The sequence below is a fragment of the Dermacentor albipictus genome, unplaced genomic scaffold (assembly GCF_038994185.2).
Source record: "Dermacentor albipictus isolate Rhodes 1998 colony unplaced genomic scaffold, USDA_Dalb.pri_finalv2 scaffold_17, whole genome shotgun sequence".
NCBI lineage: Eukaryota > Metazoa > Arthropoda > Arachnida > Ixodida > Ixodidae > Dermacentor > Dermacentor albipictus.
The window spans coordinates 10,301,970-10,327,317 of record NW_027225571.1 but is presented as its reverse complement, the minus strand read 5'-3'; the positions used below and the strand labels follow the sequence as shown (position 1 = coordinate 10,327,317).

Here is a 25,348-nt window from a genome sequence, read left to right as displayed (position 1 = left end):
CTCGGAGGTTGAGTAGTTGATTTCGGCGCGTGAAAGGGTGTGACTGGTGGAAGGGATCACTCGCTGAACACCTGCCTGGTGTTGAACGAGTACAGCGCCAAGGCCGATGGTGCTTGTGTGGCTTCGACAGCAGAGCATTATGGACGACTGGGTGCCAATTCAAACACAACTCACTCGGTGCTTCACCAATAAGTGGCAGTGCTAACTAGATATCAGCACTAACGGAGTGCGTGGCAATTGAAGAATTCTCCTACAGGCAGGAGAAAAGGCATTAGTATCTAGGATATGGTAGAAAGGTCTAAGCAACGCCAGAGGTGAGAAGAGCCATGAGGATGGCTCGATTGGTTTATTTATGCTTAGGGAACGTCTGCATGACGTGTTCGATTACTTCGGTTGAGTCCAAGGCGACGTGATGTCAGCGATGGTAGGCTCGTAAATTTCTTTGAAGTACGGAAGAGCTGCCTTGGCACGCTCGTAGTAGTCGACAAGCTTCGGGAACTTAGCAGGGGCCGCTGTAACAGTCTAGAATAGAGGAGAAAAGAGAAGAGGAACTGAAAGCGTTGAATACGGAACGGTGCACTTTTTAAAAAATGGATGACAAGTTGGTACGACATCTCGGTTTACAGAACTGAATGCGCGATAAGATATGACGAGGATGTCAAGAGGACGCAAGGACGTAACTGTAGACATTGCCAGGAAAGAGGGCCTCATGTTCCTGGCATGAAACGCCTGAAAAGTACGAAGCCCACAGTGTGGAGCGTGGCGTGCGCACGAGAGACACAGCCAGGATGGCTACGATGAAGAGATCGCCTAACGTGAGTGTGTCAGCCACACAGAACGGTGCTCCACCAATAAGGAGCTGCAGGCCTTTGAGAACGCCTTCCTCGTAAGTGGCGATGGTTTCTTTGCTCGGCTTCAGGTTTGTGCCGAAGGCATCACGCTGCAGGAAAGAAGGCGAAGCGGCACGGTGCATACAGTAAGAATAGGAAACGAGAACGGGAAAGAAATGACGGGGGCAAGAGAATGAGGCATGCGGAATTGAGAAAGAAAAAGACGGAAGGTGCGAGTGAGAGAAGCGAAACACCAAGGAGGTGAGTGGAGTTGCTCCAGAAAAACCGAGAGGGAAAGCTCCGCCAATGATGAGTGCCGGGCAATATACGTCAGTTACCGGCTAACCTGGATACAGAAGTCGTGTAGACAAGGTGGGAAGAAAAGGAAGCCGCACAATAAGCTGGCATAGGCCGTCCTACCGTAGTTGGAGAGGAGCATACAAGTTAAACACTGGAATTCTCAACACAGCGCAGGTTACCAGCACATGTGTATACAGTTGGTTTCATAGTTATGCACGATTGTTCACTAGGCAATGGAGAGTAGAGCACGTTTTGAAGAGCTAAAAATAGTGGAAGTGCAGTAGGGTTGAATTAGGAAAAGCCCTTAGGCGGCGCTTTCTGATAAACAGGAAAGAAAGCAGCGAGGAAATGTGCTCACGAGGAAGGAGAGTTGCTTGGGCTGAACGGTGGTGGCGACGACTTTGTCAACACGGGTGCGGTGCTCAAGGTTTTTGGGGTACAAATCCGACTCAGGGGCGTGCTTGCGCAGCATGTAGTAGGCGATGGTGGTGCTGTAAAAAGAAGCGGGATAGTGAGGAACGCAACGGTAGCATGCAACAAAGCAACAAAAGCGAAAATTGCGAGTATTAAGCAACCTTTCGGAAACGACGAAGCCTCCATCGTCGAGGGTAGGAACCTTGTGGAAGGGGTTAAGCTGCAAGAAAATGAGATCAGTGCAAACGAAAACATTCGAAAAATAGTAGCAATCTAAGGAGACTGCAAGGAATGCAGACACCGGATGCAATAAAACGTCGAAAGTGGAAATGTCGCGCGTACGACGGACATTCTTAGCTGAAAAGGAAAGTATACGATGAAGCACGGAGATCACGTAATGTCGCAAGAGGCGATATGGAACAGGGTAGGGCAGATGCCCGAATAGCGGTACTTCGGGCCCGTGTGACGACGTGGGATGCTGCCTGGAAGTGGCATGCGGAAAAGTGCTAGCGGGTGCAGTGCTTCATTTGCAGCGTACTGAATTCCGTGCAACGTGCACACGGCGTCTGTTTACTGGTGACGTGAGTGCCGAGGTAGAATTGTCAGTGATCGATAAGCGATATCGGAGCGCCCGGCTGCTGGCGGCTTTTGCGCCACCAGAGGGTGCTAGATACACTGAGCGGATGCGCAACGGGGCAAGCGATGGGAAAGGAGAGCCTTCGCGACGCATGGTGACTAATGCGATTGCCAACGAGTACCAGTGCCAACAGCTGGCGCAAAAAAAAGAAAAAAAAAGTACCAGATGCCGTGCGGTGCGACTACCCTACTGGAAGCAGAGCTGTGCAGGCGACGAAAATTAAACCGAAGCGGTTAGGATGGCGGTGAAGTACTCAATGAAGACAGGTGGAACAGGTACCCGAAAGACGCAAGAATGGGAATGAACGAGTGAGTGTCGTTGGGCGAGAAATTAGGACACACGAAAAAAAAAAACGCGAATAAACTGGTTGCGGTGCTGTTTGGGTTCGAACAGAACAAAGCTCAGCCTGGTTATCAATCGAGAAAAACGGCGCTCGCAACAGAACGCGGGAGACAAGGACAAAGAAAAAAAAAGTGTAAGGTATACTAAAACTGCATGAGCCAGACGTAGCGGAGAGATTATTGCACTATTCGTATACGAGCTACAGCAGGATATGGCTCGAAGTTGTCGATAGTAAAGCAGCTAGCATGAAATGACACGCAGTAGCCACGATGTGCAACTATGAGGTGATTAGGGTGAACACGAGAGTGTACGGCATTCGGCAAGAAGATAAACCCTGCTGAATGTACGCGTCAGCGAAGTCAATTCAATAACAAATTGAAAGAAAGATTGGCAAATATAGCCGGAAACAGCAGCCGCAACGGAAGGGCTACAGACCTTCAAGTAATCCTCGGAGAGGTGCTCGTTCTTAGTGAAGTCCAGGTTCTTGATCAAAGCCAATGTGCTTTGCTAGTGAGCGTACGAAGATGCAGGAAGTACTTGCGGGAACGCTGTAGAGAGTAGCAACAATAGCGGTGGAAAGAACAGTCCAGGCGAGCCTTGGCGCAAAAGAGATCAGCAAACGAAGAGACAAGCATGAGCGTCACCACTTCTATTTAAGGTGGCGCGTGAGGGGGCGTTGCCAACGCGACGGCGTCACGAGCGCCATCCAGCGTCGGCGAATGCTTCTTCTTGCTGTTTGCGACAGCACCATCCGATTATGTCAGCGCTGCATTGCTGTGTCACTGAGGTTCTTTCTGGACGTGAGGGCAAGAATAAGGCCTGATAAACACGGTAAGTGCGATGGATTAAAAAAAAAATCCTGTTCTTTTATGTTCCAAAGCCACGCACTGATTAAGACACATGCCGTAATGGGGGACTCTGAAATAATTTCGACCACTTTGGTATCTTTAATTTGACAAATGTAATGGGCTAACGTATGCAACCACAAATGAACAAGGACGAGACACAGCACTTGTGTCTCGTCATTGTTACTTTGTGGTTGCATGTGTTAGCACTGTTACATTTGTCAAATCAAGTATGCACACACTCGCCCAGAAACAAGTTTTAATGGTATATTTAACGCGCTCTAGTGCAGGGGACACTGGCGCTTTTGCATTTCAGCCCCACCGAAATGCGGGCGCCGGGGTCAGGATTTGACCACGCCACCTCGTGCACAATACCATCGCCGCTAAGCCACCACGGCGGGTAATGTGAGGTGGCAAGGCGGAAGTTAACCATGTTCTGGTGAATGCTTAGTGGCATAGAATATTCACTCAGGAATGGTTTCTAATAAGGTATAGCAACAAACGCAACAATATATATTTCCGAACCAAGGGTATCGTGACAGATGATTGAGAAGGAGCGCACAATGTAAACGCCTGTTAGGCTTGAAACTGTTTGTTGCAGCCCTCCGCGACAGAGACGTTGTTATTATACAGGGCTTGGAAAAGCATTCTAGGCGTGGACAAATCGACCGACGTGACTGACGCTGTTGATATGGAAATCCACATCAACAGCGGTGCTTACTCCATCTCAAATACTGAACTCTGCCCTCAGCCATCAAAAGATTGTTATTGGAATTTTTATAGACATACAAAAGGCGTTTGATTCCATTTGTCACACGCCATTTTTATGTCTATAAAAATTTCAATAACAATCTTTTGATGACGGAGGGCAGAGTTCAGCATTTGAGATTTGTCAAACGCCTTTTTTATGTCTATAAAAATTCCAATAAAAATCTTTTGATGGCGGAGGGCAGAGTTCAGCATTTGAGATTTGTCAAACGCCTTTTTTATGTCTATAAAAATTCCAATAACAATCTTTTGATGGCGGAGGGCAGAGTTCAGCATTTGAGATGAAGTAAGCACCGCTGTTGACGTGGATTTCCATATCAACAGCGTCAGTCACGTCGGTCGATTTGTCCACGCCTAGAATGCTTTTCCAAGCCCTGTATAATAATAACGTCCCTGCGCCAAGAATTATGACAATTTGCCATTGCATGAAAATTTGAATTACGTGCAAATTATAAATTTTGACATTACATGCAAATGCCACTTCGTATCTTGTCAAGCACGTTCCTGAGTTTTGTTTTTTGTTTTGTTCGTTTTTAGGGCAGTTCTGTTATTGTACATAGTATTTACCGCTTATGTATGATACTTTCGCTATTTTGTTTGTATAAGACTGCTAATTATTGCGATACATTTTTTGTATTGGACCCATCACTAGCCGCTTTAGGCTATGGGACCAAATATCTGTGTACGCACTTTTCATGTTATTGTGTAATAAAATTCCCTTTTGATTGATTGATTGATTGATTGATTGATTGATTGATTGATTGATTGATTGATTGATTGATTGATTGATTGATTGATTGATTGCAATTCTCACTGAGATTGCGTGCCACCTGTTAAAAATTTGCCGTGACTCATAGAAACATAGCCACACACTAGCAGTTATGTATGTGCGGCACGTCATTGTGACCTCCGGTTGTATAACGCGGAGGGAACGACTACAAGAAGTCTGACAAGGCGACGCACAAAGCGCAAACTGTCAACAAACGTTTATTTTTCGCGAGCACATTTTTATAGGCTGGCACAAAGACAACACCTATGGGCAAAATATTACCTCCTAAAAAAACAAGTTCCTTCTCGGAAAGGTTAACAGATGGGATGCTTATTCACCTAATCGCAAAATACTTTCAAAGTCAATGATTTCTCTTGTGAGCTTCTCTTGCATGAAGGACACAACGGTGCGCCCTCTGAACAACTGTCCGCATTTACAGGAATTGCGATGAATTGCGAACCACTCGTCACGTGCATTTTTTGCATTGTTATTGTGTTCTCTATGATTAACGCCCGTCTGCCCAATATGCTTCCTGCCAGAAGAGCACAGCTGCTTCCTGAAGCCGGTGTAAGAGCACATATACACTGAAAAAAAATGTCGTCGCATGCGTAGCGCCCCGACCACGAGGGTTTTTAGGTAATTTTACAGAACGCGACAACAAGCTCTAACTAGACGTGCGATGAGGGAAAGCGTGGATGAAAACTATGTAATCACTCTGACCGCCTCGGGCGCACAGAAATAACCGACAGCACAATTTGAGAGCGATTGCTTCGAATCTTTATTAAATGCACTTTTCATGTCGTCTGTCACAGCTATCACCATTGCCTCTTGAGGGAAAGAGTCGGCAAACAAGAACTTATCATCAATGGTTTTCACCAACGATTCGATCTTACCCCTTACACGTGAAGGTGTTAGCCATGGGAGAACCGAACACCCTTTAACGCGCTTGCGCGTATTTGACGCCCATCTCGCTGTTACAAGGAGCCGACATGCATGCGGTCGCGGCTCGCGCGATATTAGGCAGCTTTAGTTGGGCGTCCGCAACCACCCACGTGCGAAGGGCAAGGTCAATCCACACAGGTCGCGAAGCTTCGGCCGAAAAGCGGTTCAGCACAAATTGTCACCGACATCGTGGGAGCAGCGATTGAAACGCGACTATACGCTTGGAGGGAACGAACATTGGGAAAGAGAAAAGCGTTTCAATTTTTAATTCAAACGAGGCACAGTTTTATTCATTCAACGAAAATAAAATTTCAGGTCAATATTATATATCGGTTACGAGTCAAGAAAATACAGCTTTATTTCATTTTATTACTATTAATAAATAAATTCATTTTCAGCGCCCATCTTTACAGGGGCCGTTGACACCGCTATATCACTCGCAATGCAATGCACCCTTTGAAATGTGCAGAAAGGCGAGCTCGTAAAGTTCCACCAGTTGAAATACGCCCCCCTCACATGTCGTGCTTTTTTAATTTCTTCCTCGACGATTGTTTTGGTGACACCCGCCGTGGTTGCTCAGTGGCTATGGTGTGGAGCTGCTGAGCACGAGGTCGCAGGACCAAATCCCGGCCACGGCGGCCGCATTTCGAGAGGGGAGAAATGCGAAAACACCCGTGTGATTTAGGTGCAGGTTAAAGAACCCCAGGTGGTCGATATTTCCGGAGCCCTCCACTAAGGCGTACCTCGTAATCAGAAAGTGGTTTTGGCAAGGTAAACCACATAAATTACCTTTTTGAATTTGGTGACGCGAGTAGCTTCATCGCTTCTTCACCTGTTCAGACAAAAGGAGAGAGTTACGACCGCCAGATAATTATTTAGTTGTTTTCGTGCGACTGCGCCGGCCGACGGGCTTGGCGTCCGACGACCGGACCAGCACATTACACCTAACGCCTTTGCCGGCCTCCAAAGAAAGTATGTTCTGTGCAGGGGTGCGATTTCGACAACCGTATGGCTGGCCCTTTCCTGCATCGCTTTCCGCGCTGGAAGCTCGAAACTCTTATCAAGTTGACTGAAGGGGCATTTGAATATATAGCTGTAAAAGCAGGCCAACAAAACAAATTTCAAGCATTCAAAAACAAAATGACGTCACTTCTGTTTTTAACGGATATGGCGTCACATTCTTTTTTCTTCCGCCGGACATGTTCCCTCCACATAAAGATGGCGTTAAGCCCCATGAACCGCCATGTCTTGAACGTATGGGCTCCTATGGAAGCTTCGCTACCAGGTGCACGTATTTACCTTGCGCGGGGAGCGAGGTTCTACGTGCGTAGCGCAGCGCAATAGTTGGCCGGATGCAAAAGCTGACAAGGCGATTGCTGACTTGCACCGCAGGAACCAGCAGCGTGCTACTCAGCGCCGCCATATGCCACCTTCTGAAACTGTGTAGCCAATATCAGCCGCCAAGAAGTCAAACCACAAGCCGGAGTCATACCTTCGGCAAGATCGATAGACACGTGGTGCGATTTTGCGCGCGATCCGTTGCACGCCGCGTCGTGTCCGACTTGCCGCGTGCGACCATTCGGCACACGTGCACGGTACGAATGAGCGAGCGCGGTGCGTATACATATGCCCAGAACCGGCGCCCCTGCGAGGATGCTTGGAACACTGCGCAACTTCGCAAAAAGAAAGTGGAAGCAAGCGCGCTCGCACAGCTCTCTCGATTTAAACGAATGACACCTCCATGCGAGCAGCGCATAGACGCGTGTTTCCGCAAGGCCGCGTCGCCAGTGTCGGCTCTGTTGGCAGCCGCCGTTTGCCAGCAGCCGCACGGCCTGGCTCGCTGGGCCGTCGAATCCAGACAGCGGTGGTGCTTGCGAGACGTGCACATGCAGCTCGCAACGAAGTGACTGTCGGTCAGCACAACGTGTGAATAATTATGTCGCGCTTAAATTGCAATACACGTGGTAGTATCGTCGCCGACGGAAGCGAACGAGCAAGCCAAGTATAGCTTGCGATCGCTGGGAGACGGCATATAGGCCTCGCACGCTGTCCATCGGATCCGAGTCCGACGGCCCTTGCGATCCGCCCGCAGTTCATAATAGCACAATCTGCGTGTGAACATTTACGCTGCCCTCAAGTGAAAATCACCATTAGTTTTCCCGACGCCGTTGTTAGCGATGAGACACCACGCCAGTCCGGCAAGCCGCTTCGCATATATACGATGCGCTGCGGCGTCTGCGTTGACTACTTCCGAGCGCAAATCACGCCAACGATTTACTATTTCGAGCAACCTCTTAAACACAGCGTGCACACTGTCGAGGTCACTTTATTGCATCAGTTGTGTCAGCAACAAATTGTGGACGATTTATGTGCCACCGTCAGCGGCGAAAGCGTCTCGACGAGGGAGAGAGAGAAAGTACCGAGACGATCGGACCAGAGAGCGCCTCGTCGCCGGTACCACCCCGGCGGGTCTGCCACACGTACAGTCGCGTGCAATACGACCTGCAACACCGGTGCCCGCGGTCGAAGGGGCTTCAAGATTGTACGGCTGCGTAGACACAGGGCAAGTTTCATGCAGAGCTAAAGACCGCTTCAACTAGGGGTACCTATTGAACCGCTATTTCACATGTCACATCCGCTGCGCAGTCTTGGAGCCCCTTCGACCACGAACAAGGGTGTTGCAAGTCATACTGCACGCGACTGTACATGCTAGCGGCACTGTCATTGGTCCGACCAACGCGGCAGTCGTGCGAAAATATCGACCAAGTTGGTCGCACGCGCGGCGGAATCTGTTGAGCACCTGTTGAGCGCGGCTGCCGATGGAAATGGTCGCATCATGTGTCTCGCGCTTTAGTCTCAAGTTTCATACGCCTCGTGACGATCTATTGGGTGTTAGAAAACTGAAGTGTACTGTCCTTCCTTGACAGCGTTAATTTTGTCATTAACGTGTTTCCAGAACTTCTACCGTATTTATTTTTCCAGTTTGAGCTTTGTCTTGCTCATATATAGGGCGCCGAATGATTATTTTTTGCAGCGCTTTGACGCTATAATTTTCCATGCGAGATGCAACAGTGTTTCTTATCATCAAAGCTTATTGTGGTTGCATAATTCACTGTCTTCTTCGGTCCTGTTGGCCTCAGCCTTGTATTAAATAGCTTTTAATTTCAATTCAGCACTAAGTCGAAGCGAGGTATTGTCTGGGCTGACGGGGTTGCTCATTCTGTAGTCTACGGTTTGAACCAACGTATGCGCACGACTGATGGCAATCCTGTCTATTGTATGAGACGGGATGTCAATACGATGACAAAAGCAAACTGAGAGAAATAATAAATGTGGCATGAGCACGCACGCACACATACACAAACACGAATTTATGTTTATATACTCACACTGATGAGCATCAATGGGGACACTTTGTTTTTGGGAAGAAAGCGTGCACCATAACGCTTATAAAGGCTCCACTAACTTTTTTTTTCTTTTGCATGCACAAGGAGAGTATAACAGGCAAAAGGCCCTAAGAAGACCAGACGACATAAAAAATGTGACAGCAAACGAGAGCCATCGTCATCTTATGATTGGCTGAACATGCCTAATCTAAAACCCAGACTGACATCAGTCATAGGCAAATTGACTTCACTCAAGACTTTCAGTAGCAACGCGTGATACTCTTTCGATAGTTCACGCTTCTCACTTAAGGAACCCCTCATAGGCGTTTGTGAATTAAGCGCAACGATTTCCTTCCGTCCGGCCATAGTCTTACGGTGCACCAAGCCTGCTCCTCAGTCGTCAAGACAACATGACCGCATGAAAAAGCCGGTCACAGTGGCCTGGTAGTGCGAAATGAACAATGTGAATCGTGCACGACGCTAAGCGCGGTCACTGAAACACGTCGTATCAGCCAGATCAGCGTTTACGCCGCTCGAGTAATGCTGCTTTGTGCGCTCTACCGGCGGCGCACAGTTCGATCATTTATTGGAGTTCGCTTGAACGAAGGTAGGACATTTTTTTTTGTAGTTAGCGCTGTAAGTGCATGTAGTGTGGATCGTACTGAAGGAGTAAACGAACTTCACATGAAGGTTGTGCTACCTGCAGAGGTGACAACTCAATTATTTCGTTCATGTGTAACTTCCATATATACGTTCAGCCACATTGCTCATGTCCGCAGCTTCTCATGCTTTGACAATGCCTCAGTGGTAGTTCTGGCTTCGCATGGAAAGGAAAGTGGAAAAATATTCATCGACAAAGCGGTCAGGCACGGAGACACAATATCGCCATTTGTATTCATTGCATGCTTAAAAGAAGTTGTCAAGCCATTAGACTGGGAAGGATGCAGAGCGATGATGAACGGCAAATATCTGAACAATCTGCAGCTTGCCGATGACATTTTTTTTTTTTTGCTGTTGTTGTTCAGCGACGCTGGGAACACATTACTATTTATAGAGCGCCTCAACCGACAAAGTGAAGGCGCAGTTGGAAGCATATTATGCATAAGACAAAGGTAATGGATGAACCTGTCAGGCACACGAGAATTCCCGACTGAAGTCAGCCTCAGTATGTGCAAGGTTAAGATTATCTAAGTCAGTTACTCACAGGGACCCCTAATCACGAGACGGAAACTTGCGGAACTATTAAATTGGGTCGACGTGCAATGGCCGGCTTTACCAAATCGTGATCGGGAGCTCACCGCTGTCGTTTAAACGTGTACAATCATTCCATTACTCAAGCAGTATCATATCGGGCAGAAACTTGCAAATTAACATTAATTAGAGGTGTGGATGTTACGCAGTTAAGTTTTCTTTCATAATGTAGGTAGGCTCGTAACCACGGCGTCTTTCTGCATATATTTTTGGGGCACCTTTGATTGCCCTCCGTGCTGACGGCAGTGTTTCTTTGGGAAAGGAGCGCGCATTTCGTCGACGACTGGCGGTCGGCAACGTGGTCAGTCAGCGCCTTCGACGGCACCGGGAGCCGGTGGCTGATTTTGAGCCTACGAGAGGCGTTAGAACTGTGACTGCTACCGTGTGCAGCGCGATCACATACCATACCGGTGAACGTACCGGAGTTTCGCCCCTTGCTTTCAGGCCATACGAACTACGTAATATGGATATTTTATGCGAAGCATACTAGCCGCACAACCACGCTCTTCCTTGCTGCGCCGCGCGCGGCCGCGTATACCATATGACGTCATAACAGCTGCAAAAGCGGAGGCTCAACTCGCGCGCTCGCTTGCGGCCGCGTATAGCTACATAGCCGGGTCTCAGCTCGTGCGCTCGCCTGCATGAGTTGTTTCTTCGTCTAGCCGAACCAAATATAGCCAAGCAACAGCAGTTCACCAGGCTAAACAGTGGTTCAACAACTAAAATAAAGGCTAGTATGCTTCGCATCCTCGGTTTAACAAGCTTAGCTAAGCCACAGCCAATTTTTTTCTTGATTTCCGTAATTAGTATCGAAATAAAGAAATTAAGTCACTTTGTTGTACGGAGGTGGTGGTGGTGATCTAAACAAGCGGGGTTAGCCTGGCCGACCTGGCCGGCAATTCTCAGACTGCGCCGCACTTCCTGCGCCAAATATGTCACCATCTGTCCACCACTCCTGTCTCTCGCAGAAATGTCAGAAAAATGCGTAACGTCGTAACACTTCCATTTCAAATCTTTTGAGTGCGGTAAGATGAACAGGCGAACGCGGTTGCTCTTGCTGGCGGCGCCTGTAGCAGACTCCCGGAAAAGGAAGCTGTCGAATAAGGGCGTGTGGTGATTCGCCATTAAAATATAGCCCCAACAACATATGCATGGTGTGCGATTGTGCTATCTGTTGATCGCCCGTCTTTCAGTTCTTGTCGTTTAATCCGACGTTTGCTTCTTCTTCGCTGTCATACGACGCCGTAACTTCAATACGCTCCGCTTTGCATGGTTACCCCCCTTACTACAGAGTAAGAACTTTCTGGCTAATAAATTGCGTAAGGACAGTGCAGCTTAGTGAATTCTGCCGCAGGTTGCAAGGCCACTGTATTATTATTTTTCCTGACCCTGAAGAATATATCGCAGTTTGTTCGCAGTTTACTATATGTTAGATTCACTTTGTCACCCGTCTTTTTCCTTGATTTGGGAAAATTCAAGGATTTGCTTCTTAAATCTCGTATACCAAGCGAAAAATCTTTGGAAATGGAAGAACCAGACACATATAGCTTGGAACAATTTCTCAAGATTCCAGTTTTGTCCATAAAATCGAGAAGTTTAAGCATTATTGGTCTCGTTTTAGCGGTATCTGGCCTTCCTAACCTATGGACGCGTTCGATACTTGCAGCTTCCGGTTTCAAGACATTTCTGACCATGTTTTCGTTTACTGCAAGCTCTCGTGCGCGCTCATTTTCTTTGTCTTCTTCTGGCATACCATTCATCGTTATGATTCATGATGATGAGGATGGTGACACACCTCCATCATCGCCACAGCGCCACCACATCTTTTAACTTTTAGCAACGTCTGTACTAATGTATTCTCCCTTCACCAATGGGTGTACTTTTCAGGTCACTCTGGCTTGAGTGCAGGCTTTCTCAGTATCATAACTGTAATCGCTGAACTTTCAGTAATCAGCCGAAGGACGGGTCGAGCATCTGACAGTGCCACAGGAGCCGGCCACTTGGGGCACATTACTTGACTTGATCGATTATTGTCAATATGCAAACACAGGTAATGGATTATGTAAATTCCACACCGCCCAAAGCCTCCAAAAAGACGCTTGGTGCGCCAGTAATGTAACAGGCAAGGGGGCAGAAACACAGTGATATAAATGCACCTGTGTCGTAACGAAATTTCGACTTCATGCTTTGCTGGCAACAGCTAGCGCCTGACGGAAAGTTTTACTTGGTTTAAGTTACTCAGCCACATGTTTTGCGGCTAATCCTATGCCCTGGAGAAAGAGTCCATCTTCTTTGGGTACTCAATAAATAAGAAAGATAAGTTTGTTTTTTTAGCAAATACTCGAGTACACCTGCAAGTGTTTACACCAACCGATGCCGAACAATTCACTGCAAGATCTGTAGCGTTTAAAATTGCGTTAGCTAGCGTCACTACACCGCGTTACGGGAGAAACTTGAACTTATTTTTTCAGTGTCGCTCGCTCTCAGCCAGACTAGCGATTGAGACGAAGAAGAAGTGCATCGCATCAGCAACCACATCACGCGTGGCAGTTCTTTTAGGGCTCGCATTCCCTTTGTGTAGCGCAAGGACGATGATACGCGCAGGAGGCGGCGACAGGCCTGCGGCTTCCTCAGCAGGCAACAGGAAGAGAGACCCAAGCCGAGGGCGCGGGGAGCAGGGGCGTCCGGGACCGGTGGCGGAGCCATCATCCCACCAGATGACTCCGCCCGTGCCCGAGGCAGCTCAGCGGCAATCCTCGGGGGAAGGCGCCGCATCGCTTGGTATGCCACCGAACCACCGAGCAGAAGAGCAGCCGGCATCGAACGAGGTGAGAACATCAGCGCGATCATGCCGACTCCCTCGGACGAATTCGCATAGCGTGTAGTGCTCGGTGCGGACTATTTCCTCTCGGCTAGTGAAGCAGCCTACGCGGAAACAATCCGAATCACGGGCAGACATACGGGTCGGTGTGAGTGGGGGAGGGGGTGAAAAGGGGGCCAGAGATTTGGTTGCTTGCTTACATTCTCGCTTCAAGTTGGTGATTTTCCACGCCCGTATCTTCTTACGGATTCCTTGGCTCATTCCAGGCACGTGCGGTAGGTAGATTAGTGACAAAGTTACTGCCTCGTTTTTTTCCTTTTTCATGGAGGCCTTACGCACTTTGGCAATCGATGTAAGCGAAGCTTTTACAATTCGAAAGGACGAAACGACGTATCTATACTAAAGACCTGTAGCGGAATTCCTCTGCGGACGCGCTTTCGTGAACCAGGCCGGCGAAGAAACGCGACAGAGCGCCACTTCGGACACTTCGCATTGTACTAGAGCTTGTACTAGATTCTTGTACTAGGTACTAGATAGGTACCAGATAGATGCGTACTAGATTCTTGTACCTATACCTTTATTGCACTGCCCTGCCGACTTGTGTTTTACTCGTAATGTACGTGCTGAATGTATTATTGATTTGTCTGCCTTGCTGTGTATGTATTTCTGCGTGTTCCCTGCGCGGTGTTGCGCGGGCTTTTGTATTGCGCTGCTCAGCTTCACATACGATCAGGGGCTCAGTAAAGCTCAGTTGAGCTTCTTTTTTCTCTAATTAGCACCGCTTCTTTGAAGTGTTAGTAAGTGGACTGATTGAGATTGCTAAGTCCCGAAGCGAGGATGGTTCACTATATTATTTGTCCATTGCCCCTCTTCCTTAGGATCCAGGCACAGGCAAGCAACAGGCATCCAAGCAACAGGCACCGTGTCAAGCCAAGGACCTCAAACGACCCCCTTTTAGGCCCGCCGGGAGGTCAGGCATACCGGAGCTTTTCTTCGACGCTGGCTTCAAGGCTCGACACAGGGCCTATTACAGGAGGGTGAAGGCCCTCCAGTGGCGAGCCGCCACTCGAAAAACCACTGTGCGACACAACGTGGCCAATGCAGAGGACGCGAAATCTTTCGCGCCTGAAAAGTACCAGTTTTCGTTCAGGGCGGAGACTTCCGCTGCTCAGTACTTGTGCGACGGGCGACGCGTGCGAAAGCAGCACCAAAGCTGCGAAAGCGATCTGGGGTCTAAGTTGAATGTCAGCTTCTCTGGGGCTGTGCTTTGCATCATCTTGGCCGCTCTTCTGGCAAAGATACTTGCCTATGCCTTGCGTTAACAGATGGGATGCTTATTCACCTAATCGCAAAATACTTTCAAAGTCAATGATTTCTCTTGTGAGCTTCTCTTGCATGAAGGACACAACGGTGCGCCCTCTGAACAACTGTCCGCATTTACAGGAATTGCGATGAATTGCGAACCACTCGTCACGTGCATTTTTTGCATTGTTATTGCGTTCTCTATGATTAACGCCCGTCTGCCCAGTATGCTTCCTGCCAGAAGAGCACAGCTGCTTCCTGAAGCCGGTGTAAGAGCACATATACACTGAAAAAAAATGTCGTCGCATGCGTAGCGCCCCGACCACGAGGGTTTTTAGGTAATTTTACAGAACGCGACAACAAGCTCTAACTAGACGTGCGATGAGGGAAAGCGTGGATGAAAACTATGTAATCACTCTGACCGCCTCGGGCGCACAGAAATAACCGACAGCAGAATTTGAGACCGATTGCTTCGAATCTTCATTAAATGCACTTTTCATGTCGTCTGTCACAGCTATCACCATTGCCTCTTGAGGGAAAGAGTCGGCAAACAAGAACTTATCATCAATGGTTTTCACCAACGATTCGATCTTACCCCTTACACGTGAAGGTGTTAGCCATGGGAGAACCGAACACCCTTTAACGCGCTTGCGCGTATTTGACGCCCATCTCGCTGTTACAAGGAGCCGACATGCGTGCGGTCGCGGCTCGCGCGATATTAGGCAGCTTTAGTTGGGCGTCCGCAACCACCCACGTGCGCAGGGCAAGGTCAATCCAAACAGGTCGCGAAGCTTCGGCCGAAAAGCGGTGCAGCACAAATTGTCACCGACATCGTGGGAGCAGCGATTGAAACGCGACTATACGCTTGGAGGGAACGAACATTGGGAAAGAGAAAAGCGTTTTTTTTTATTGTATATTGGTGACGAGTCAAGAAAATACAGGTTTATTTAATTTTATTACTATTAATAAATAAATCCATTTTCAGCGCCCATCTTTACAGGGGCCGTTGACACCGCTATATCACTCGCAATGCAATGCACCTCTTGAAATGTGCAGAAAGGCGCGCTCGTAAAGTTCACCCGTTGCAATACGCCCCCCTCACATGTCGCGCTTTTTTTTTTTTTTTGCTCGACGATTGTTTTGGTGACACCCGCCCTGGTTGCTCAGTGGCTATGGTGTGGAGCTGCTGAGCACGAGGTCGCAGGACCAAATCCCGGCCACGGCGGCCGCATTTCGAGAGGGGAGAAATGCGAAAACACCCGTGTGATTTAGGTGCAGGTTAAAGAACCCCAGGTGGTCGATATTTCCGGAGCCCTCCACTAAGGCGTACCTCGTAATCAGAAAGTGGTTTTGGCAAGGTAAACCACATAAATTACCTTTTTGAATTTGGTGACGCGAGTAGCTTCATCGCTTCTTCACCTGTTCAGACAAAAGGAGAGAGTTACGACCGCCAGATAATTATTTAGTTGTTTTCGTGCGACTGCGCCGGCCGACGGGCTTGGCGTCCGACGACCGGACCAGCACATTACACCTAACGCCTTTGCCGGCCTCCAAAGAAAGTATGTTCTGTGCAGGGGTGCGATTTCGACAACCGTATGGCTGGCCCTTTCCTGCATCGCTTTCCGCGCTGGAAGCTCGAAACGCCCATCAAGTTGACTGAAGGGGCATATGAATATATAGCTGTAAAAGCAGGCCAACAAAACAAATTTCATGCATTCAAAAACAAAATGACGTCACTTCTGTTTATAACGGATTATCAAGGTTAAGCCCAGTGGATGCTTCGCATCCACTGGGCTTAACCTTGATAACCCTCCATTTTTTTTTCCTCCACTTTCATTTCAAGTAGTTTATCGTTTATTTCATTTATTAAGCACAAGTAATTTCCCCTATGTTGTTCTTGATGTCAGGGTTTGTTGACTTCAGATGATTAATAAAAATGGGGCTCCTCAGTTAACCCCCTTTCTTGTCGTTTAGCATAAAGGCAAGTGGCATTAGAGACCAGTATGAAGTAGAAGGAACGAATGTCAGACATGCTGGCTGTAGCGCCACTCCTGTGCCCACGTGAAGGCGGACTGTAGTCCGGGGCCTGGTATATTTTTGGTTGGAACTGCTGTTCTTGCCGACGGGGCTATCCCAGTTTGCCAGAGGAAACTGCCTTCGCTGCAGTGGCGTCGGCGATCAGCGAGGGGCGGACCACTTTATGCGCAAGCAGGTAGGAGGCGGGGGCACTAGCAGAATCGACACCATGGCCAAGCAATCCCGCGAACCAAGTCATGGCGGCTCTAAGCGGCTCTAATGGATTATTTCTAGAGGAGCCTGCTTATGGCACTGTGCCGTTGTCCTCCGTGAAAACGGAGCAGAAGTAGTGGTTAGGCAAGTTAGCAGAGTTTTCAATATATTCATTTGTGGTTCTGTTGTCGTTACGATTCTTGGCGTTAACGTATGGTTCCAGAACTTTGTGGGAGCAGTTTTCAAAAAGATTGTCAGTCTATTTGTAAGGTAGAACTGCTTAGCTGTCTTAATTTTTGATTGCATAAGCTGGTTAGCTGGGCTAAAATAGTGATGTGTAAGTTTGATCGTGTTAGCTTTCAACAATTTTCTCATTCTGTTTGTTTCGCATCTATAACGCCACGCGTTATTCATGAATTACGGTTATTAACCTTCCTTTTTTCTAATTGGTGTGTAATTGGTTATGTAATGGGATATAGTTACTTCAAACACGAGCTACAAGATACCGGTGTCCTTGTTGCTGTCATGTGAAAGTTGCAAGAGGGAGTCGTATTTATTATTCAGGAAATCAAGTACACTAGTACCTTTAGCTTTACTGAAGTCAGGGTAAACAACGATTTGCTGAGGAGCCAAGGTGTCGTGGAAGGGTACCGTGCAAAAGTTGGTCTCGTGATAAAAAATGTCATCTAGTAAGCTTCATTCTCTTTCTTCATTTATGAAATGATTGTTGAGCCAGGCACCTACCCAAGGGGGGGCCCTGGTTGGGCCCGCCCCCCCCCCCTTTTCCGAAATTAAGAAGCATACGCCCCCCCTCTCCGCCCACGCTACCACTTCTCACACACATTCCTAAAGCGCCGCCAAATCAATGTTGAGATTTGACAGCTATTCGGCGGTGAATATTCTGTTGCCTTTTGCACTCCTTTTGGATGGCGGTAGTTATCGGCGTCTCCTGGGATGTGAAGGCCACTTTCCTCAACAATTAGGTGCCCGCTTCTCGTGAAATTACACCATGTTGATTGAGATCAGTCCTCATGGGCGTTACTAAAGAACCTGGTATTAATTTTGTTGCGCCGGTCTACGGCATGATATTTCATTGGTGACTAGCGTGATTACAACAGCGCAATGTAGCGAAAATGTTGGCAGTATTGGCCCGCGCAAGGTGCAAGCGTTTCGGTGTACCTTCCACGGAGAATGCAATGCAATAGTATCGCCATATTCAATGATGTGCGTTTGTGACTGCACGTGAATACCGGCACGGAAGCAGTTTTACCAGCAGGAGTACTCGCTTTCTACAATTGAAACAACAAAAAAAAAGGGACGTGCTCCTTCGAGCCGTCATACATGCAGTCATTGAAGAATATCACGCATGCGTCGACGTGCCGATGCCTTAAAGGCACGATGCGCAAAATGTGCCAAAATAAGCGCACCCCCACGCAGTCAACCTTGAGCGAAAGTGTTCTCCGCTAGGCTCTTCCGGCAAGCGTGACAAAGTCTGTGTCATGGTTAACCTGACGACAAGCTTCTCTGCCGATTGGAGGTAACAAAAGAGCCCGTACACTTGGGAACGTTTAGCCTGATCAGAGCTTTGCACATTTTGTTCAATGTTCGCTTTGACGAACGAAAAATTGCAGGCACATGAGAATAGGGACAAATTAAGGATGAGAAGACACCACAGTCCTTAAATTATGGGGTTTTACGTGCCAAAACCACTTTCTGATTATGAGGCACGCCGTAGTGGGGGACTCCGGAAATTTCGACCACCTGGGGTTCTTTAACGTGCACCTAAATCTAAGTACGCGGGTGTTTTCGCATTTCGCACCCATCGAAATGCGGCCGCCGTGGCCGGGATTCGATCCCGCGACCTCGTGCTCAGCAGCCTAACACCATAGCCACTGAGCAACCACGGCGGGTGACACCACAGTCCTGAATATACAACAACCTTTATTAGAAAAGAGCACGATATACTTTATATACATGGTGTCGCAGCCATCGTGCACTTGCCGAATAACGCAAAGCGCATGGTGCTAGATTCTTGTCGACAAGCCACCAGTAAAGTGATTAACTTTTTTATTGGCTAAATTGATGTAATGTCGATCAGGCAGTTGAGAATCGTAAGACACATAAAGATGGCGTGTTTCCTGCAAGGTAAATTAAGCTTCTTTGCTTTCTCCGGCCGATAAAGAAAGCCCCAGGTGTATGAAAAATGCCGCACGACTACCCATACACGCGCACTGGATAGCAGGGCCATCAAGCAGTCTTTGTGGGAAAGCAGGGTCGAGCAGCGGCAATGACAGCACGCATAATATTTTCCCCACCCGCGAATGACTCTGTGCTAGTGGGAAACTTAGTTTGGAAATTCAACTCTAAAGTTTTAAGTGAAATGTTCCTAAAATAAATATTGGCAACATTAAAACGATTTTCCAAACTATTGGTTGTAATTTAATGGTTACTGATGCAAACAAAATTTCAAGCGCATTCGGAATTTACCAGGGTATGTGGGAGCGGAAAGAAAAACGCAACTTTAACACTCAAAATGTTTTTGCGATATCACTATTCCGTAAACATACAGCAAAATGCTCACATTTACAACTTGCACTAATGGTGCACAGCAATGTATATAAGGTGAGTCTATTACCACAAGTTCACAGGCGTGGTTGATAATTGCACGTCGTCATGTTAAAGAGGCATCCGCACTTGTTCGTTGCTGCATGGGTGAGAACCTATTTTGCTTGACTGGCGACCATCTGCACAGCGTATATCGCAAAAATAAATCTATACTAAACGTTACTGTAGTGCAAGTCCAGGAATTCGGGATGTTGACTACTGCGGCGAAGCCAAGCCTGGGGCGACGCGGTCGGCGTAGTCTAAGGGAAGTATATTATTTAAAAATCGATTGCCAAGCAACGCCTAGCTTTTCCCGGTTTGTACTTTAAGCACTTAATCCTGATAATAGTATCGCGCTATATGTCAACTATAGTTTTATTCCGCTGGCTGGAATTTTTTCCTGGTGCACTTTTGTTGGCCGGTTTAAAATGCTTGGGGTGATTATTAAAATCTCAATGATTAAATCCGCACATTACACTCTAGTGGCCTATGCTCTATGTCTCTGTCTATATGTAGGTCCAGTTTGGGTTTATTCCGCCGGCAGACTTTTTTTTTGTGGGGGGGGGGGGGGCACTTTTGTTTGGGCAAGATGCGGCGAGGCAGCTCTGCAGGGGCAAAGAATTTGCCCGTGGTTGAATTGACGGGAAAGGGTTCGTCGAACGTGTTGAAGATGGTCTGGAGTATGCACTGATGCGCACTGAATGTGCAAGATGATGGTGTCAGATTCTGCAACAAGCAGTGGACCAAATGGCTTATGGAGTGACATCCAAGCATCAAACGCAGCTGCGCCAGCCACCAGTTCTCAAGTCTCAGCGCACGGTAAAATGTAAACTGTGATAGCTTTACCCAGGCACATTTCCGCCGACGTCATCGGTGTCGTCTTCTCCGTCGCCGTGATTTTCCCTTGTAAAGTTCAAGTGCTATAACATCGCGGCCGGGCGCCGTATGCTGGCGCTGCGAGTAAAACCTTGCGAGGTTGAGCCGAGAAGCCTGGTGGCTCAATCTCGGAGGTTATTAAAAATTGCGCACATCACCGCAAGCGAACACGTCTCGGTGTGTATTTTGCGTACCACATAGACAAACAGCAGTGATGCGCGCAAGGTAACGCTTAACATGGGACTCACCACTCCCACATTGCAGTAAATGCCGAAGAAATTAAGCATTCACAGTTAGTGTCACCGCGAATTATCGTCAGTCAAAGCAAACCACACAGAAAGCTTCGCTTACATTGATTCTCACCTTGAGTCGGATCCACAATCTTAATGCGATAGCGATTACATAGACACTGCAGGCGCATTTCCGCCGTCGTCGTCGACTTGATGTTGCGCATAAGGTAAGTGCGATGACAATGTGGTCCCGCACCGTATGCTGTGGGTGAAAGTGAAAGCACACGAGGGTGAGCAGAGGATGGTGGCTGGATCTCGCGCGCGCAAGGGAGGCAGGCGGGGAGGGAGCGCGCGGTCCTTTATCGTACACAATGCCGCAGGGAAAGTGGGGGCGCGGCTGAGCGCGGCCTCGATCTTAAAAGCGACCTGCAGTGGGTACAAAGTCTAGACCTGCCGATGGCTGGTGCCCCCTAACGTAAAATATTCTAATCAGCTATTACTCCTATCTCCTGACATCAAATTTACGCAACCGCCGACTGTTTGACTCGCACGTTTGTGGCATCGGGTTGCGACTCGCAGCGTTGTTTGAGAAGGCTAACGAAACGTCCTCATTTTTACAAGAAATCGCGTTCGTTTGCTTTCAAAGGAAATAGCATTAACTTACTTGACATATATTTCTGAACTCATTGGCTGGCCAAAAGCGAGGAACACTCAGAAGTGGAGGCGGTAAGGGGTGGCCGGACTAGCGGAGTGAAAATACTGATCGGTAACGTGGTGCCGGGGTTTGCGGTAGGCCTGCTTCTATATACTTGCTTAGCTTTCGGCGTCTGATAAAAATCGTGGCGGCGTGCAATGGAAAGGTAACAATGCAGCTAAAACGAATCCTCGGGGAAGAAAATTAGGCAGTGCGATGTCGTTTACGTGCTGAAAGGGCTCGATAACGATATACTGTCATGCGAAAATGTTTATAATAGGCAAATAAACTTATTCTCCCGGCAGCGGCGAATATCCAGTGCCAGAGCGATCGGCGGACACTCATCTTCTTATAATTTCAGAATGGAACAGTCCCCGACTATTACGAAAAAAATTCAGTGTAGATCGGCATAGTAAGGCCTCCTTAATCGAGCACATCAAAACTGGATTTACCCGCTGTTTCTGCGCATGCATGAGGACCAGTAGTCGCGAGAGAGAAATATAAGGACTTTCTGTCCTTGATATGTCTTCGCTTGGGTACTAAGGGGGAGAATGTTGCTTGCTCCGTTAGTCCCTAGCCGAACTGCCATTACAATAGCGACAGCATGCGTGGCAGGCGCCCCTAAGAAGACGTGTTCGAGGTGAGTTTGTTGCGTTTGTTGCGACAGTAGAATGTTAAATTCTGGTAGTGGCAGGGGGTTACGCATGGAAGCGAGGTGTCTTCTCGGATAACTTTAATGGCAAAGCATTACATCGTGTCGATGCATTGTTCATCAGTGTCGTTGAGCGCACCAAGCACTTCAGGAGAGTCCCGCGGGAATTGAAACAATTTACGAGTTCAAGTGTTTGTCTGTGAAACTGACAAAACTGAACATCGCTAAGCATTTTAGTAGCCGTAGATCATTGTGACAGCTGTACAGCAACACTTGCAAAGAATTACGCTGCGCCGACGCTTTGATGAATTGAAACACATTCCATATCCTGGGAAAACACAGGGAATATGCGGGAGATGGAATTTCAAGACGATGAGCAAAATGAGAACAAGGTGAAGCGGGAACCAACGTTTACGCAAGTTGACTTGTCTTCTTCAAGTCCACTCGTCGAAACGTTGGCTCTCGTTTTACAGCGAAGCTGTTCCCTCTACCGTCCAAGGAAATTTTCGTGTCGTAAGCAAAAAACACCCCATACGTAGGCCGATCCCGGAGATACTGCAATACCGACCCGATCCGCGGCGGAGGTGCAGCGAGCGTTAAGCACTCCCCACACGTGGGCAGATCCCGAAGATAGTGCGATGCCGGGCCGACCCGCGGCGGATGTGAAGCAGGCGTTCCCTCCCCATGCGTGGCTCGATCCCAAAGATTGTGCATTACCGGCCGATGCGCGGCGGAGGTGAAGCAGGCGTTAAGCACTCCCCACACGTGGGCAGATCCCGAAGATAGTGCGATGCCGGGCCGACCCGCGGCGGATGTGAAGCAGGCGTTCCCTCCCCATGCGTGGCTCGATCCCAAAGATTGTGCATTACCGGCCGACGCACGGCGGAGGTGAAGCAGGCGTCATGCACTCCCCATACGTGGGCAGATCCCGAAGATAGTGCGATGCCGGGCCGACCCGCGGCGTATGTGAAGCAGGCGTTCCCTCCCCATGCGTGGCTCGATCCCAAAGATTGTGCATTACCGGCCGACGCACGGCGGAGGTGAAGCAGGCGTCATGCACTCCCCATACGTGGGCCGATCCCGAAGATTGTGCAATACCAGCCGACGCGCGGCGGAGGTGAAGCAGGCGTCATGCACTCCCCATACGTGGGCAGATCCCGAAGATAGTGCGATGCCGGGCCGACCCGCGGCGTATGTGAAGCAGGCGTTCCCTCCCCATGCGTGGCTCGATCCCAAAGATTGTGCATTACCGGCCGACGCACGGCGGAGGTGAAGCAGGCGTCATGCACTCCCCATACGTGGGCCGATCCCGAAGATAGTCGAATACCGGCCGACGCGCGGCGGAGGTGAAGCAGGCGTCATGCACTCCCCATACGTGGGCCGATCCCGAAGATTGTGCATTACCGGCCGACGCGCGGCGCAGGTGAAGCAGGCGTTAAGCACTCCCTATGCGCGGGCCGATCCCGAAGATTGTGCAACACCGGCCGACGCGCGGCGGAGGTGAAGCAGGCGTTAAGCACTCCCTATGCGCGGGCCGATCCCGAAGATAGTCGAATACCGGCCGACGCACGGCGGAGGTGAAGCAGGCGTTAAGCACTCCATATGCGTGGGCCGATCCCGAGGATTGTGCAACACCGGCCGACGCGCGGCGGAGGTGAAGCAGGCGTTAAGCACTCCATATGCGTGGGCCGATCCCGAAGATAGTCGAATACCGGCCGACGCGCGGCGGAGGTGAAGCAGGCGTCATGCACTCCCCATACGTGGGCCGATCCCGAAGATTGTGCATTACCGGCCGACGCGCGGCGGAGGTGAAGCAGGCGTTAAGCACTCCATATGCGTGGGCCGATCCCGAAGATAGTCGAATACCGGCCGACGCACGGCGGAGGTGAAGCAGGCGTCATGCACTCCCCATACGTGGGCCGATCCCGAAGATTGTGCATTACCGGCCGACGCGCGGCGGAGGTGAAGCAGGCGTTAAGCACTCCCTATGCGCGGGCCGATCCCGAAGATAGTCGAATACCGGCCGACGCACGGCGGAGGTGAAGCAGGTGTTAAGCACTCCATATGCGTGGGCCGATCCCGAGGATTGTGCAACACCGGCCGACGCGCGGCGGAGGTGAAGCAGGCGTTAAGCACTCCATATGCGTGGGCCGATCCCGAAGATAGTCGAATACCGGCCGACGCGCGGCGGAGGTGAAGCAGGCGTTAAGCACTCCCTATGCGCGGGCCGATCCCGAAGATAGTCGAATACCGGCCGACGCACGGCGGAGGTGAAGCAGGCGTTAAGCACTCCCTATGCGCGGGCCGATCCCGAAGATAGTCGAATACCGGCCGACGCGCGGCGGAGGTGAAGCAGGCGTTAAGCACTCCCTATGCGCGGGCCGATCCCGAAGATAGTCGAATACCGGCCGACGCACGGCGGAGGTGAAGCAGGTGTTAAGCACTCCATATGCGTGGGCCGATCCCGAGGATTGTGCAACACCGGCCGACGCGCGGCGGAGGTGAAGCAGGCGTTAAGCACTCCCTATGCGCGGGCCGATCCCGAAGATAGTCGAATACCGTCCGACGCACGGCGGAGGTGAAGCAGGTGTTAAGCACTCCATATGCGTGGGCCGATCCCGAGGATTGTACAACACCGGCCGACGCGCGGCGGAGGTGAAGCAGGCGTTAATAACTCCCCGGCCGATCCCGAAGACAGTACAATGCCGGTCGACGCGCGGCTGAGGTAAAGCAGGCATTAATCATTCCCCCATACGTGGGCTGGTACCTAAGATATTGCAATACCGGCCGACGCGCGACGGAGCTAAAGCAGGCGTTAAGCACTCCCCATACCTGGGCTGATCCCGAAGATCATGGAATACCAGCCGACGCGCGGCGGAGGTGAAGCAGGCGTTAAGCCCTCCCCATACGCGGGCCGATCCCTAAGATAGTGCAATACCGGCCAACGCGCGACGGAACTAAAGCAGGCGTTAATCACTCCCCATACGTGGGCCGATCCTAAAGATTGGGCAATGTCGGGCCGACCCGCGACGGAGCTAAAGCAGGCGTTAAGCACTCCCCATACGTGGGCTGATCGTGAAGATCGTGGAATACCGGCCGACGCGCGGCGGAGGTGAAGCAGGCGTTAAGCACAAATTCAGGCTGGTACTTGAGAGAGATGATGATGACATAGAGCTAATGAATGAAACCGTAACCAAGTTGGCTTCAGAGGCAGCAATTGAAGTGGGAGGCAAGGCACCAATGCAACCAGTAGGCAAACTCTCCCAAGTAAGAAAGGACCTAATAAAGAAACGACAAAAAATGAAAGTGTCCAATTCAAGAGATAGAATAGAATTCGCGGAACTTTCAAAACTGATAAACAAGGCGAAAATAGGGGATATTGGAAACTATAACGCGAGAAAGACTGAAGAAGACGTAAAAAATGGACGCAGCCTGAAATCGGTGAGAAAGAAAGTT

The 25,348-nt window shown here is 49.4% G+C and overlaps 1 protein-coding gene and 1 pseudogene across 1 annotated transcript; one reads left to right on the top strand and one right to left on the bottom strand.

Annotated features, from left to right (window-relative positions):
• Positions 1-311: 311 nt before the first annotated feature.
• Positions 312-3,130, bottom strand: LOC139052063 (glutathione S-transferase 1-1-like; annotated as a pseudogene).
• A 9,913-nt stretch (positions 3,131-13,043) lies between these two features.
• On the top strand, positions 13,044-15,040 carry LOC139052025 (uncharacterized). The gene is made up of 2 exons (XM_070529100.1): positions 13,044-13,312; positions 14,184-15,040. The coding sequence occupies exons 1-2, from the start codon at positions 13,076-13,078 to the stop codon at positions 14,625-14,627; spliced, it is 681 nt and encodes a 226-aa protein (XP_070385201.1). The 5' UTR covers positions 13,044-13,075; the 3' UTR covers positions 14,628-15,040.
• The last annotated feature ends 10,308 nt before the right edge of the window (positions 15,041-25,348 follow it).